We start from the raw sequence: 14,701 nt of genomic DNA, 5'->3' as shown, positions 1-14,701 counted from the left end.
CCCCAGGGGTAATGTGGCTGCGCTCAAGAGGAAGGATCCGATGGTGAAGCCGAGATTCAGTATCTCCTCTTGTTCCACACAACTCTTCCAATCGTTGCCCTGCATGAAAGTCGCATTCGTGTCCGCAGTCTCGTTTCCTGGGACGGGTCATAGAAGAAGCAAATCAGGACGACCAAATAAAGACCCCGAGAAACTGCTTCAGCTACCGAAAGCACCTCGTGCCACAATATCCTCATTTCTAGCAAGGTTAAATACTGCAAGGCTAAAGTGAAAGAGGCGCCTGCTTGTGGATGATTCCTGCAGTGCATTGTTTCTTTTAATGAAACAGACGTCATTTTACAGCGGTCTTACCAGGGCAAAGGTGAGAATAGAAGCCTTCCTTCTTCAGCATGATGAGCAGCGAGGCCCAGCCCAGCAGCACAGCAGAGAACAGCAGGTTCTCTACGATGGCTGTGATGGCCATCCACCACCTCCTCCTGTATGCCTGTGACAAGCTGGGAGCCATGACGGCTGGAGATACAGGGAAGACGTGAGTGTGATTCCCTGTCTCTCCTGCACAGTGTCCCCAAACACAGCACTGGACTTTTTCAGATCACTGCTTAAATCAACTTCTCTGGCCAAACAAGTCATTAACCCAGAGTCTATATGTAATAGATTACAAGTGGGCAAGTTATTTACTTGGAGGTCTTTGTTTGTTTTACGTTTCTTTGTCAGTGTCAGACACAACGCAGGAACACATCTGTTACATATACATGAACCTAAACTTGTGGAGTTCTTGCAATGCTCTTTGTTGGACTTGATTCATGCAAAGCTATAAGAGTAGCTTTGCATGAATTACAGCTGAACGTGAGACACCCAGCGCGACTTGGCGCGACATCGCCCTTTGTTTGGTGAAGTCTTGTCGTGTTACCTTTTTAAACCGTGAGGAATCTTGATTATGAGTCAGTCACTAGTTACAAGTCGTCCCGCCTCCATCTGGACTCCTGTGCACCATCGTCAGTGTGGAAACAATAAACTCCTTTCACACTGCAGAGCTGCAGTTTGTGCTCTTCATCAGCCAATGAAACACAGGACAGTGCTAGCTTAAATATAGGTCACGTGACCACCACCAGTGACTGCATTTAATTACTCTTATTTCCTTTTGTCTTTTTTCCTCATGTCAAGGCGATGTGTATTACTTGTAGCTTTCTCAGCTGTTTGTGCTTCATAAGATGTTGTTTTCATTGGTTATTCCTGCTGTTGGTCATGGTCCTGTGACCTGTGACAGGTGATGACGAGCACGTGGGCCTGAAACATCAAGCACTAAACAAACTGGGAGTTCTGCAGTGTGCGAGCTGTTGGTGGTGGTCAGTTCCACGTGGTAGTGAGGACGTGCGAGGATCCTTTCCTGTTTGAGGGTCACTATATTTATGTTATTATTTTAAAAAAGCAGGTGGAGCTTCACCTTAGAGCTGTCACAAAAGGAATTATTGAGGGGGTAGGAAGGAGGAGGAGTTTGACCTCATATGACCCACAGTAGGAGCTATCGGGTGTCATCACGTTAGAGGGCATTACGCTGACTTTAACTTCATAGAGACTGACCCTGGGACTAACGTTAACCCTGACAACAGTGCCAGTAATGATGTAGGTCTGTCCATGTGTCAACATCTGCAAATAAGAGATCAGATCTTTATGAAGTCACAGTGTGGGCATATCCCTGATGTGGTCATATTAGCACACTGCTGTTCAAACCTTATGTTTTTGAGGGGCAGCCAATCAGAAGAAAGGGGTCCTTAAAAGAGACGAAGGGCTAAAACAGCATTTTTCAGACAGATGATGACCTGCAGAGCTACTTTAATGTGCAAGAATTAGACTGCGTGACTGGAAAAGAGCAAAAATAAGCTAACTAGATGTGACGTGGCAGAACGGTGGTGCGTTGTTTGAATTGTTTCCTCACATGAAGACGATTCCTGGCAGCCTGTCTGCGTGGGGTTTGCATGGTCCCAGTGTGCCTGTGAAGTACTCTAGCTTGTACACTGGTTAGCGTGGTACTTAAAGGACCTTGAGTGGTCAGTAAGACGAGCCCAGCATTAAATAACTGCCATGCTTTTGGAAATGAATGAGTAACTTGGTGCTGTGTCCACTGTGGTCTCCACTCGATGTGATGTTTCTGATCACTATGTTTCTTTTAATGCTGTTAGCCTGCTTTCATGTTTCAAAGACCTTTCTGATTGGCCAACAAAAATCTCTTTACTGTCAGCAGTTTTAAAATGCGGACACAGAGAGGACACGTGGGAACGACTGAACAATATTAATAGTTACAAACAAAGACGTGGTCCACATTCATCAAGCACGACCTCCACTGCACGTGGCAGCGTGAGGTGAAAACACACCTTAGAATGACTTACTTTACAAGCTGCTCTCCACCTGCAGTTGATCTGTTTCACACTTCTGCTCTGCTCCTCCTCTTCCCGACAGGAGAACGTTCAAACTCTCACGATGTTCGTCCCACTGTGCCGGCAGTATGTGGTGGCACATGTGTGAGCTCACATGGACTCTTTCTCTCTCTATAAATGGAGCTCAAGTCTCACCCACCCTCCTCCCTGACCTTAACACAGCACACACTTTTGGGCTTGCTCGGTCAGCTCGGCCATGATTTGTGGTTTGATCTGAATGAAGGCAGATAAAGTCTGCTGTCTATCAGCTGATGCATTTTTACACTTTCAGTGAAATTCTTACTCATTAAAAACGATCAGGGCTTCAGATTTGACAGTTTCACTCTGATCTCAGTACAGGGCGTACTGGCAGCTTACTCACTGGACCCACCTTGTGGTGAACTATAACACTGTTGAAATCTGACACCTGTGAGGGAACCACAGAAGTCGTCAACCAAGATTAATGTGAGGCGTTTGCATTCATCACACCTTCATCTTATGTATTCAGTACAGTGCCCACATGTTTCCTGCTCCAAGTCAGGTGGCTTTATTGTCATTGCAGCCATGTGCAGAGGTACAGTACACAGTGAGTGTGTGTGCGCGCGGGGTTGTTTGAAACACTGTAATGCTGGACACTCTGGTGACAGTGGCAGAGAAAAGGACATTAAAGAAACTGATGGACATTATGAACAATGCTGGGCATCCTCTGCACACGGCCATTAACAACCAGAAGAGTCTGTTCAGTGACAGGTTGCTTCTCCCCAAGACAAGAACTAACAGACTTAAAAACTCCTTTGTCCCACACGCCATCAGACTGTTTAACTCCTCTCTGGAGGGGAGAGGGAGGGGAAACAGGAGGACAAAGGAGGGGGGAACAACTAAGCTGTAGTGCCTCTTCACCTCACTGTACAATACCTTGTGCAATACTTTTGTAAATAGTCAACAGTGCAATAGACTCAATACTTGAAATGTGCAATTCACTTGTATTTTTATTTTTATTCCTATTTATTCTATTTATCCCCTTCGTATATTTTATTTATATTGTCTCTGTATTTATATATGTGTGTGTGTATAACTCTGTAACTTCTGTCGGTGCTGTGCTTTTTTGGAAATCGAATTTCCCAGAGGAACCCACCCGAGGGATTAATAAAGTTCTATCTAAATCTAAATCTAAATCTAATGGTAACATTATGTAATAGATGCTGTACTCCAGGAAACATTCACATAAATATTTGTTTCCTGGAACAATGCTTCCATGTCTGACACCAAACTGGATCTACCAGTGAGTAACAACACTTATTATTGTAAGACATAAACCCTACAATATTACAGAGAATCCCCAACAATCACATGACCCCCTTTCAGCTAGTACTTGGAGAAAGTAGGAAGGAAAAACTCCCTTTTAATAGGAAGAAACCCCTGGGAGAAGCGGGCTCAGGGAGGGGCGGGGCCATCTGCTGTGAATGAGGGGAGGAAGACAGACGAAGACAGGCTGTGGAAGAGAGTCGGAGATTAATAATAACTAATAATTGAATGCAGAGAGATGGATGAACACATTGTTCGTACGATGGTCTTTCGTTCGGTGCATTTCAAGGTCCTGCACCCATCCGTCGGTAAACTGTACCTGGGCTTGTTGCAGTGACCTGAAGTTACTAAACTTCATGAGTGTATGCGCTCACTCCAAGAACCGTATGATTATAAATATGAGCGTGGTGAAAGTTGGGCAGCACATGTTTTGTCCACTCTGTGTGCTCGTAAGGGTCTGACCCTTTCACTCCTTTGATTTTTTCCTCGTATCTTTTCTTTGACTTTTCATCAAGTCTGTCTTTGTACGGTCCGGCATTGTTCTCCTTCGTTTTGTACACTCCTTTTTTGGGGGGCAAAGAAAAAGCAAGAAGGTATTGGAACCGGAGAATGAACGTTTTGCGGTGCAGCAAATGCTTGCGTTTGATGCATTGCTTTGATTGTTTTGCCACGAGTACCCAACATGCAATGTGCGAAAGTCACGTGGTCTGTCAATCTCTATACAAACATGCAATAAAACCATAAAAAACACTGTATGTTATCAAAAGATCAAAAATGATGAAACACAGCAACCCAAGCAAGATGATTAAAAACACTGGTTAAACCTGTCCAGTCCATCCCGTGACACATAGTATGGTCTCTGTTAAAGTGCGTACACTGTTCACTATTATAGTCTGTTCAGAGCGCTACGCTTCCACTACTGTAGATCTGTTTACCTCACACTGCTACATCTGTATATATGTAGCACATCTGTATATTTGTTCATAGTACACCTGTATATCTGCCCATCTGTACAGCAATACAGATCATCTGTATATCTGTGCATATGTATAAACAGAACATCTGTGTATATCTGTATCTTTGCTCTCTGTACAGTAACATAAACATCTGTATACTTCACTTATTTGTACGTAATGTGTTCACAGCTATTCCCACCTTTTATGCTACCCTTATCTGTATATAATCTGCTCCTATTGCACTTACTGCTCTTGCACTTCTGATTAGATGCAAACTGTATTTCGTTACCCTGTGTTTATACATGTGTAAGGACAATAAAGTTGAATCCAAATCATAACACAGTTAAAGGTGAGCCTTCAGTCAGGGTGTTTGTGGCACTTTGTTGAATTAAAAAAACCCTGTTTTATCTCTCTCTAAAGTTACAGCTGAGTTTGCACACAGTGGCTGTGTGTGAATAAGCAATAAGTGATCTGACTGCTGTTTGCATCCAGAGGAGCCCCCTGCTGGTCAGCAGAGACAAAAGGCGAGGCTGAGGAGATGGAAGAAGACAAAGATGAAGGAGTGAGCAGGACGACCCTCGCTGCTATTCGGGCAGGTGACATTGAGGTCACTGTTGGTCCCAGTGGACGTGAACGTCATGAAGCCCAGCTGGTTGGAGGAAATCCGGCTGTTGATCCAGGTCTGGTACTGGGATACTCTGGTGTAGACTCCTGGAAAATTCGGCTCAGCACAACCTTCCCCAAAACTGACGATTCCCGCCTGAATCCAGCGACCGTTCTGCTTGCTCACCGTTGGACCTCCTGAATCCTCCTTTGAGAGCAAAGCTGAGGAGAGGAAACTGTAGAAGGTGAAAATGTGCCAAACACAGGAAACAGCGATCACCTGACAGGAGTCCTTTCCTCCTGTATGTAGCCCGGCACAGATCATGTTGTCAGTGATGTTTCCCACTCCATAGTCACAGTTACACTGTCTGTTTCCTACAACAGGAACCTCCACCTCCATGAGGTTTTGTAGAGAAGGAAGGGACACTGAAGGGGTAAAATAAATATATCAGTTTGTAATAAATGATGTGAGGGATTAAATGCACCTTCAAGCAAAATGATGGCTCCACCAAATGTAAAGTGCAGTCATGTGTGCAAAGATGGAGACATGTGTTTGTCTGCTGGGTTTATAGCTCCCTGCAGAACACAGTCGCCTGGTTAACTTGTGTAGTGTAATGACCTCACTTCACCTCATTGTTTTAGAAGAAGCACAACAGCTGCTGGTTTTAAACGTGCTAAAAAAATAAACGTAACTTCACACAGACATTAGATGGACGTCAACATGTAGTACTGTCTAATACCACTTGGGGGCAGTGTCAGCTACACAGAAAGTATACTTTCTTTCAACCAGGGATCTTTGTGACTCGGTGCAGATTCAGCACTTCCAGACTGGTTAATTCACATAATGATTCTTTCTTGTTTTGAACTCTCGACAGATTTAACCTCATGGAAACATTTTATTGCTCTAAATATTTCTGAGACAGCACACTTGTTTCCTGCATTATAGTCAAATTTCTCTGAAACAGTCAGATGTCTTTATGACCTCCACTCCCTATATCGGCCCAGCCGGTGACCCAGCTGTTAACACCGCTGTAGAAGGTGCTGCTTGAAGCTGCCAGGCAGACGGGAGAAACGTAGTTGGTGAAAGCCACCGGTGAGGAGAGCTGCAGGAGGCAGATGTCGTTGTCATTGGTATCAGAGTTGTAGTTTGGATGGATGATGATCTGTGTCACTGTCTTAGACGCTGACGGCCCAGATTCACAGTCAGGCCACTCAGTTTGGTGCTGAGATCATCATGAGACACAAACAGTACACAGTTATTCTGATTGTTATCAACATGAAACGATATAATGTTCGACTTCCTGTTTACCACATTTTTTAAAGCCTGTTCAAATCAAATCAAATCACTTTTATTGTCACATCACATGTGCAGGTACATTGGTACAGCACATGTGAGTGAAATTCTTGTGTGCGAGCTTCACAAGCAACAGAGTTGTGCAAAATACAATAATGTAAACAAGCAAAATACAAGAATGGCTACATCTGAAACTAATAAATATATGTACAATATATAATAGTATATGCATTTCTGGATGTGTATACTAAATATTTTTCTACGTGTGTGTGTGTGTGTGTGTGTGTGTGTGTACACATATTTTACAAATTAAATAGAGTAAACAATAAAATAAAATATATAAAAATATACAGAGTGAGACATGTGCAAAACAGTGGCATTACTGTACAGTATGGAGTGCATAATGTTAAAGTTCCAGTAGTGAAGCTGAGGTGTCTATGACGTGTTCAGCAGTCTGATGGCCTGGTGGAAGAAGCTGTCTCTCAGTCTGCTGGTACGGGACCGGATGCTGCAGAACCTCCTTCCTGATGGAAGCAGTCTGAACAGTTTATGGCTGGGGTGACTGGAGTCCTTGATGATCCTCCCCGCTTTCCTCAGGCACCGCTTCCTGTAGATGTCTTGGAGGGAGGGAAGCTCTCCTCCAATTATCCGTTCAGAGCACCGCACTACTCGCTGGAGAGCTTTGCGGTTGTAGGCGGTGCTGTTGCCATACCAGGTGGTGATGCATCCAGTGAGGATGCTCTCAATGGCACAGTGATAGAAGGTCCTGAGGATGCGGGGGCTCATGCCGAATCTTTTCAGTCTCCTGAGAAAGAAGAGGCGCTGCTGCGCCTTCTTCACTGTTTTGTTTGTGTGTACTGACCACGTAAGATCCTCAGCCAGATGTACAGTGGGGCAAAAAAGTATTTAGTCAGCCACCGATTGTGCAAGTTCCCCCACTTAAAATGATGACAGAGGTCAGTAATTTGCACCAGAGGTACACTTCAACTGTGAGAGACAGAATGTGAAAAAAAAAATCCATGAATCCACATGATAGGATTTGTAAAGAATTTATTCGTAACTCAGGGTGGAAAATAAGTATTTGGTCAATAATAAAAATACAACTCAATACTTTGTAACATAACCTTTGTTGGCAATAACAGAGGTCAAACGTTTACTATAGGTCTTTACCAGGTTTGCACACACAGTAGCTGGTATTTTGGCCCATTCCTCCATGCAGATCTTCTCGAGAGCAGTGATGTTTTGGGGCTGTCGCCGAGCAACACGGACTTTCAACTCCCGCCACAGATTTTCTATGGGGTTGAGGTCTGGAGACTGGCTAGGCCACTCCAGGACTTTCAAATGCTTCTTACGGAGCCACTCCTTTGTTGCCCGGGCGGTGTGTTTTGGATCATTGTCATGTTGGAAGACCCAGCCTCGTTTCATCTTCAAAGTTCTCACTGATGGAAGGAGGTTTTGGCTCAAAATCTCACGATACATGGCCCCATTCATTCTGTCCTTAACACGGATCAGTCGTCCTGTCCCCTTGGCAGAAAAACAGCCCCATAGCATGATGTTTCCACCCCCATGCTTCACAGTAGGTATGGTGTTCTTGGGATGCAACTCAGTATTCTTCTTCCTCCAAACACGACGAGTTGAGTTTATACCAAAAAGTTCTACTTTGGTTTCATCTGACCACATGACATTCTCCCAATCCTCTGCTGTATCATCCATGTGCTCTCTGGCAAACTTCAGACGGGCCTGGACATGCACTGGCTTCAGCAGCGGAACACGTCTGGCACTGCGGGATTTGATTCCCTGCCGTTGTAGTGTGTTACTGATGGTGACCTTTGTTACTTTGGTCCCAGCTCTCTGCAGGTCATTCACCAGGTCCCCCCGTGTGGTTCTGGGATCTTTGCTCACCGTTCTCATGATCATTTTGACTCCACGGGATGAGATCTTGCGTGGAGCCCCAGATCGAGGGAGATTATCAGTGGTCTTGTATGTCTTCCATTTTCTGATGATTGCTCCCACAGTTGATTTTTTCACACCAAGCTGCTTGCCTATTGTAGATTCACTCTTCCCAGTCTGGTGCAGGTCTACAATACTTTTCCTGGTGTCCTTCGAAAGCTCTTTGGTCTTGGCCATGGCGGAGTTTGGAGTCTGACTGTTTGAGGCTGTGGACAGGTGTCTTTTATACAGATGATGAGTTCAAACAGGTGCCATTCATACAGGTAACGAGTGGGGGACAGAAAAGCTTCTTACAGAAGACATTACAGGTCTGTGAGAGCCAGAGATTTTCCATGTTTGAGGTGACTAAATACTTATTTTCCACCCTGATTTACGAATAAATTCTTTACAAATCCTACCATGTGGATTCATGGATTTTTTTTTCACATTCTGTCTCTCACAGTTGAAGTGTACCTCTGGTGCAAATTACTGACCTCTGTCATCATTTTAAGTGGGGGAACTTGCACAATCGGTGGCTGACTAAATACTTTTTTGCCCCACTGTATGTAAGACTGCGTTCTTCCATTTGCGCAACATCTCTAAACTTAGGAATATCCTGTCTCAGAGTGACGCTGAAAAACTAGTTCATGCATTTATTACTTCCAGGCTGGACGACTGTAATTCATTATTATCAGGATGTCCAAAAAACTCACTGAAAAGCCTTCAGCTAATCCAAAATGCTGCAGCAAGAGTCCTGACAGGGACTAGAAAGAGAGAGCAGATTTCTCCTGTATTGGCTTCCCTTCATTGGCTTCCTGTTAAATCCAGAATTCAAAATCCTGCTCCTCACATACAAGGTCTTAAATAATCAGGCCCCATCTTATCTTAATGACCTTGTAGTACCATATCACCCTATTAGAGCACTTCGCTCTCGCTCTGCAGGCCTACTTGTTGTTCCTAGAGTATTTAAAAGTAGAATGGGAGGCAGAGCCTTCAGTTTTCAGGCCCCTCTTCTGTGGAACCAGCTTCCAGTTTGGATTCAGGAGACAGACACTAAAAAGTAATTCATCAGGCCTTTTACCTCCACTTGATTAAATCCATGGCTGCAACATAAAAATTCTAATTTATTGATTAAGACAGACCTTCTAAGTTGCAAACTTTATTTTTTTGGGTTGTGTTGAAATAATAATGTTGGTAATTACATTAAATTAATTTTATATGTAATTTGAAATTAAATCCCAATGTTAGTGGGTTCAAAATAAAATTCAAGTTGTAATTACTTAAAGAAATTGAATAGATAACTTTTTTCCACTGTAACTTCTGATTTCAAATTCCCTCCCCTACCGACTTAACTAGCCCGGGCAAATTCACACATGTTGGGTTGCATGGTGCAAGCTTTTGTAAAAGACATTTCAAGGTAAGTAACATTTCATTTACAAATAACAGTTCTACCAAAGCAAAGCATTTGTGCTAGTCACCTGTAGTGGATTTGTGTATGATGTGATGCTCATACAGATAAGGAAATACTTTGCACTACCACATGTAGCTAATGCTAGCCATTCTAAACTTTAGCACAGCAGAGGATAAGACTTATAAAGTTTCATTTGACAAAAGTCTTCAGCTAGAGAGTGCAACTGTGGCTAGGAAAAGCGTGGTTAAAGTTTTGCTACACAGTGCAATCTAATTTCGATTTTAGGCTGATTTTGTTTTTCTTTTTACCAAAATTAGAAGCCTTAAACTGTGAATAGTTTTGTCAGAGGATGACCTAGAGGCTTCTTTTTTCCATCTGGCTCACCTATTTTATGTCTTTATAAAACTTGCATGACCTATACGTAATATTACATTGTAAATGATTTTGGTTAGTATTGTGATACAGCTTCAAGTAAGTATTGTTCTTGATCTTAAGAGCTGCAGCTACAGTTGTGGCCAAAAGTTTACATACACTTGTAAAGAATAGAATATAATGGCTCTACCGAGTGTCCCGTTATTTCTAAAACTCTGATTTTTTTTCTCTGATAGAGTGATTGGAACAGATACTTCTTTGTCACAAAAAACGTTCATGAAGTTTGGTTCTTTAATGACTTTATTATGAGTTAACAGAAAAAAGTGATCACATTTGCTGGGTCAAAATTATACATACAGCAACATGAATTAGCAATTTTGGTGACTTAGAAAGTTGTCAGTGAACTGAGCTTCATAGCATGGCCTCTTAACTTCTTGTGAGTGATTATGAGTGACTACAGCTGGTGACTTCTCTTAGGCCAGTTAAATAGGGCTCATTGGATAGAAACGCCCACAAACGCTACAATGGGAAAGTCAAAGGAGCTCAGCATGGATCTGAAAAAGCGAATTATTAACTTGAACAAGTCAGGAAAGTCACTTGGGGCCATTTCAAAGCAGCTGCATGTCCCAAGAGCAACAGTGTAAACAATTGTTTGTAAGTATAAAGTGCATGACACTGTTTCGTCACTGCCAAGATCAGGAAGAAAACGCAAGCTATCACCTGCTGCTGAGAAAAAATTGGTCAGGAGGGTGAAGAGTCAACCAAGAATCACCAAAAAGCAGATCTGCCAAGAATTTGAAGCTGCTGAAACACAGGTGTCATTGTCTACAGTCAAACGTGTTTTGCATCTCAATGGACTGAGAGGCTGCCGTGCAAGAAGGAAGCCCTTGCTCCAAAAGCGGCACCTTAAGGCTCGACTGAAGTTTGCTGCTGATCACATGGACAAAGATAAGACCTTCTGGAGGAAAATTCTGTGGTCAGACGAAACAAAAATCGAGCTTTTTGGCCACAATGCCCAGCAATATGTTTGGAGGAGAAAAGGTGAGGCCTTCAACCCCAAGAACACCATGCCTACAATCAAGCATGGTGGTGGGAGTATTATGCTGTGGGGCTGTTTTGCTGCCAATGGAACTGGTGCTTTACAGAGAGTAAATGGGACAATGAAGAAGGAGGATTACCTTCACATTCTTCAACATAAACTAAAATCATCAGCACGAAGGTTGGGTCTTGGGCACAGTTGGGTGTTCCAACAGGACAATGACCCCAAACAGACATCAAAAGTGGTAAAGGAATGGCTAAGTCAGGCTAGAATAAAGGTTTTAGAATGGCCTTCCAAAAGTCCTGACTTAAACCCCATTGAAAACATGTGGACAATGCTGAAGAAACAAGTCCATGTCAGAAAGCTATCAAATTTAACTGAACTGCACCAATTCTGTCAAGAGGAGTGGTCAAAGATTCAACCAGAAGCTTGCCAGAAGCTTGTAGATGGCTACCAAAAGCGCCTAATTGAAGTGAAAATGGCTAAAGGACATGTAACCAAATATTAGCACTGCTGTATGTATATTTTTGACCCAGCAGATGTGATCACTTTTTTCTGTTAACCCATAATAAAGTCATAAATGAACCAAACTTCATGAATGTTTTTTGTGACAAAGAAGTATCTGTTCCAATCACTCTATCAGAGAAAAATCAGAGTTTTAGAAATAACAGGACACTCGGTAGAGCCATTATATTATATTCTTTACAAGTGTATGTAAACCTTTGACCACAACTGTATCTTTGTTTTGTTTTTTAAAAAAAATCAGATTGTGTGAAATATTGTTAATGTCATTCCAATAGCATTATTCTGACATAGGCTATGTGAATCTACTTAACATCAAGACTTTATGTAAGCAGTTAGTATAGTGTGATAATCGAGGGTCATTAGTGCTTTGTTAAGTTGGGACACATTTTTTACAAAATGGGCTGGGAGTGAACAATGTGTAAATTCGAAACCTCTGCAAAAACAGGGTTGCTAAAACATTAGAGATTACACCACGGTTATGGTGGGGAAGTCTCCCTTGTCTTCACCAAGATTGTTTTTGTTCCCTCAAAATTTGGGGTAGCCTTAGATCACTTCTATCCTCTTTAAATAATGTATTACAGCATTCATTAATGCAGTATAGCTAATAGTCTGCAAGGCTTAATTCTTGTGTTTGTGTGGTCGACAGATAAAGGAGGCGTTCAAGAGAATAACCACTGTAAGCCTTGAATGGCTACACTTGACCATTGCACCCCAAAACTGATGGATGTCATTTTATCAAGGGGAGGAGCTAAAGGAGTGAGAATCAGGCAGATCAAGGACATGCTTCTTGAGGTAGGACAACTCTTTAGACTTTGGGTATCTTTGAAATGCACTTTGTTGGCAGTCACCCATGTAGTTTATACGCATACTTTATTTTTTCTTAAATAGCACAATACAATCGAAACACACAGAGACGTAGCCATCTGCTGCCTTATCACTTTCCTTGGAGAGAAGGACGAGGGCCTGTTCATGGAGTTTGGTGTAAGTAATCCAGCATTGTGTGTGTGTGTGTGTGTGTGTGTGTGTGTGTGTGTGTGTGTGTGTTTTCCATTGATCATCTGAATTCATTAAGATTCAGTAAGTATAAAAGTCTAATCTATAATTCACTAACCTATTTTTTTAAAAAATTTGCTTTACAAGGACACCGAAGAACTTAAGGCAGGTGATGAAAACTGCCATCATCAGTGACCGGTACACCCCTGGATCTAACCATAAGACTGCAACCATTGTGGTGGAGGAAACAAAAATCATGGAGGGCCAGAATTTCCCAAGGTGCTGTGTTTTGCTCATGGGCATAATATATGCTCTCAATCTGAGCTAATGCAAGGATCTGAAATATACTTTTGAAGTTGTTCAGAAGCTGTTCCTTGACCTTGATGGAACCATCATTATGTTAAAGATGTTGACTCTGTTTCAAAGATTGTTAACTGTTTTGAATCCTGTATGTGTAAAATTGATCTTAAAGGTGTTTGCTGCATTGTGTCATAGAAAGATGCAAGATCTTGTAAAGTTTGGTAGGCATTGAAAGTTAACATTTACTGAACACTTGCATGGAAGTATTACTGCAACAAAATGTTTTCTAAGTAGATTTTTTACCAATTGAACACATTTGTTTCTGTGGTGTTAAATACATAAAGGCATATTCTATAACTTGGCTGTGATGGTATAAATCTAAATTTCTGGTTTATTTTCACTTTTTAAGTACAAAGTGTTGAAATGCCTACTGTTAAAAAATAAAAAAGTTATTTGATAAAAAAAAATGTTGAATGAATTCCTTTCTTAAAAGCTATTACAATAAAAAAAATGAGAGAAAGCTAAAATGATGATAATAATGATGAAAATCAGCAACTTAATATTTTAAATAATGAACTTTAAAAAATTGTTTTTGTAATTGCTGTAATTAATTACATAACATTTAAAAATCATTTCAAATAATGTGTAAAAAGTAATTGGAGGAACATAATTTTTATGAGTAAACAACTTAAAAATATGTTTTTAAGCTACCAAATATTACCTAAATGGTAATTAAAATCACCTTTGATTATGGAGGATAATTTAATTCCTGTAACTCAATATAGTTTGTTGGTTCAATCTAATTTCAACATAAGTTATCATAACTCAAAAAGAGTAATGGAAACTGTTGCGTTAATTTTTTTTGTTGAGCTTAAACAATAGTTTTTAGAGTGATATCTCTACTTTCAAGATAAGGTTTCAAACTTTCCTTTTTGCTAAAGCATATAGTTAGGGCTGGACCAGATGACCCTGAATCCTCCCTTAGTTATGCTGCAATAGACGTAGGCTGCCGGGGATTCCCATGATGCATTGAGTTTTTCCTTTCCAGTCACCTTTCTCACTCACTATGTATTAACAGACCTCTCTGCATTGAATCATATCTGTTATTAACCTCTGTCTCTCTTCCACAGCATGTCTTTATCCTGTCTTCCTTCTCTCACCCCAAACAGTCGCAGCAGATGGCCCCGCCCCTCCCTGAGCCTGGTTCTGCCGGAGGTTTCTTCCTGTTAAAAAGGAGTTTTTCCTTCCCACTGTTGCCAAAGTGCTTGCTCATAGGGGGTCATATGATTGTTGGGTTTTTCTCTGTACCTATGAAGCGCCTTGAGGCGACTGTTGTTGTGATTTGGCGCTATATAAATAAAATTGAATTGAATTATGAAACTATGTGGTTATGGCGTGCCATGAATGACCTGCCTGCATCTTACTCCCTGCTGAACTCTAGATTCTGTCAGTGTGCTTAAAGCTTCTTCATGTGCTGCTATCAGTGCTTCTGTGTGTTTTTAGTCCAACTCTATCTAAACGTGCACACACACAAACACTTTACCCTAACATTTTAGTGAT

At 41.7% G+C, this 14,701-nt stretch overlaps 2 protein-coding genes and 1 long non-coding RNA gene across 4 annotated transcripts in view; 1 reads left to right on the top strand and 2 right to left on the bottom strand.

Moving 5' to 3' along the window:
- slc43a1b (solute carrier family 43 member 1b) overlaps positions 1 to 2,526 on the bottom strand; it is a 35,171-nt gene extending 32,645 nt beyond the window's left edge. The window contains exons 1-3 of the mRNA XM_085275801.1: positions 2,388 to 2,526; positions 352 to 510; positions 1 to 137 (exon numbers count right to left, since the gene is read on the bottom strand). The exon at positions 1 to 137 is cut by the window's left edge and continues 47 nt beyond it. Coding sequence (XP_085131927.1) covers positions 1 to 137; positions 352 to 505 — 291 coding nt within the window. The 5' untranslated portion in view covers positions 506 to 510; positions 2,388 to 2,526. The remainder of the gene's footprint in view (positions 138 to 351; positions 511 to 2,387) is intronic.
- Positions 2,527 to 5,183: 2,657 nt separating this feature from the next.
- On the bottom strand, positions 5,184 to 11,480 carry LOC146571835 (tryptase-like). The gene is made up of 4 exons (XM_085278416.1): positions 11,463 to 11,480; positions 6,261 to 6,501; positions 5,559 to 5,704; positions 5,184 to 5,486 (listed from the first exon to the last, which is right to left on the bottom strand). Exons 1-4 carry the CDS (start codon positions 11,478 to 11,480, stop codon positions 5,184 to 5,186), a joined length of 708 nt encoding a protein of 235 aa, XP_085134542.1.
- Positions 11,481 to 12,396: 916 nt separating this feature from the next.
- LOC146571834 (uncharacterized) lies at positions 12,397 to 14,508 on the top strand. Of its 2 annotated transcripts, XR_014892621.1 has the most exons (4): positions 12,400 to 12,640; positions 12,737 to 12,829; positions 12,989 to 13,120; positions 14,311 to 14,508. It is a non-coding gene; the product is annotated as an uncharacterized LOC146571834 (long non-coding RNA). The 2 variants fall into 2 exon arrangements; XR_014892620.1 differs by lacking the exon at positions 14,311 to 14,508 and having other exon boundaries at positions 12,397 to 12,640; positions 12,989 to 13,594.
- Positions 14,509 to 14,701: the final 193 nt, after the last annotated feature.

Source organism: Mchenga conophoros, linkage group LG6, assembly GCF_057382185.1.
Source record: "Mchenga conophoros isolate Kocher_MC1m ecotype Shallow Benthic linkage group LG6, M_conophoros_male_GT1.1, whole genome shotgun sequence".
NCBI lineage: Eukaryota > Metazoa > Chordata > Actinopteri > Cichliformes > Cichlidae > Mchenga > Mchenga conophoros.
Note: the sequence above shows the minus strand (reverse complement) of the source record. Positions and strands in the feature narration are given on the sequence as shown.

Coding starts and splice junctions, on each gene's coding strand:
- LOC146571835 (XM_085278416.1), bottom strand. Junction 5,705..6,260: donor GGCCGATATAGGGAGTGGAG/GTCATAAAGACA, acceptor TTACCCCTTCAG/TGTCCCTTCCTTCTCTACAA. Junction 5,487..5,558: donor GAGGAAAGGACTCCTGTCAG/GTGATCGCTGTT, acceptor TTGCTCTCAAAG/GAGGATTCAGGAGGTCCAAC.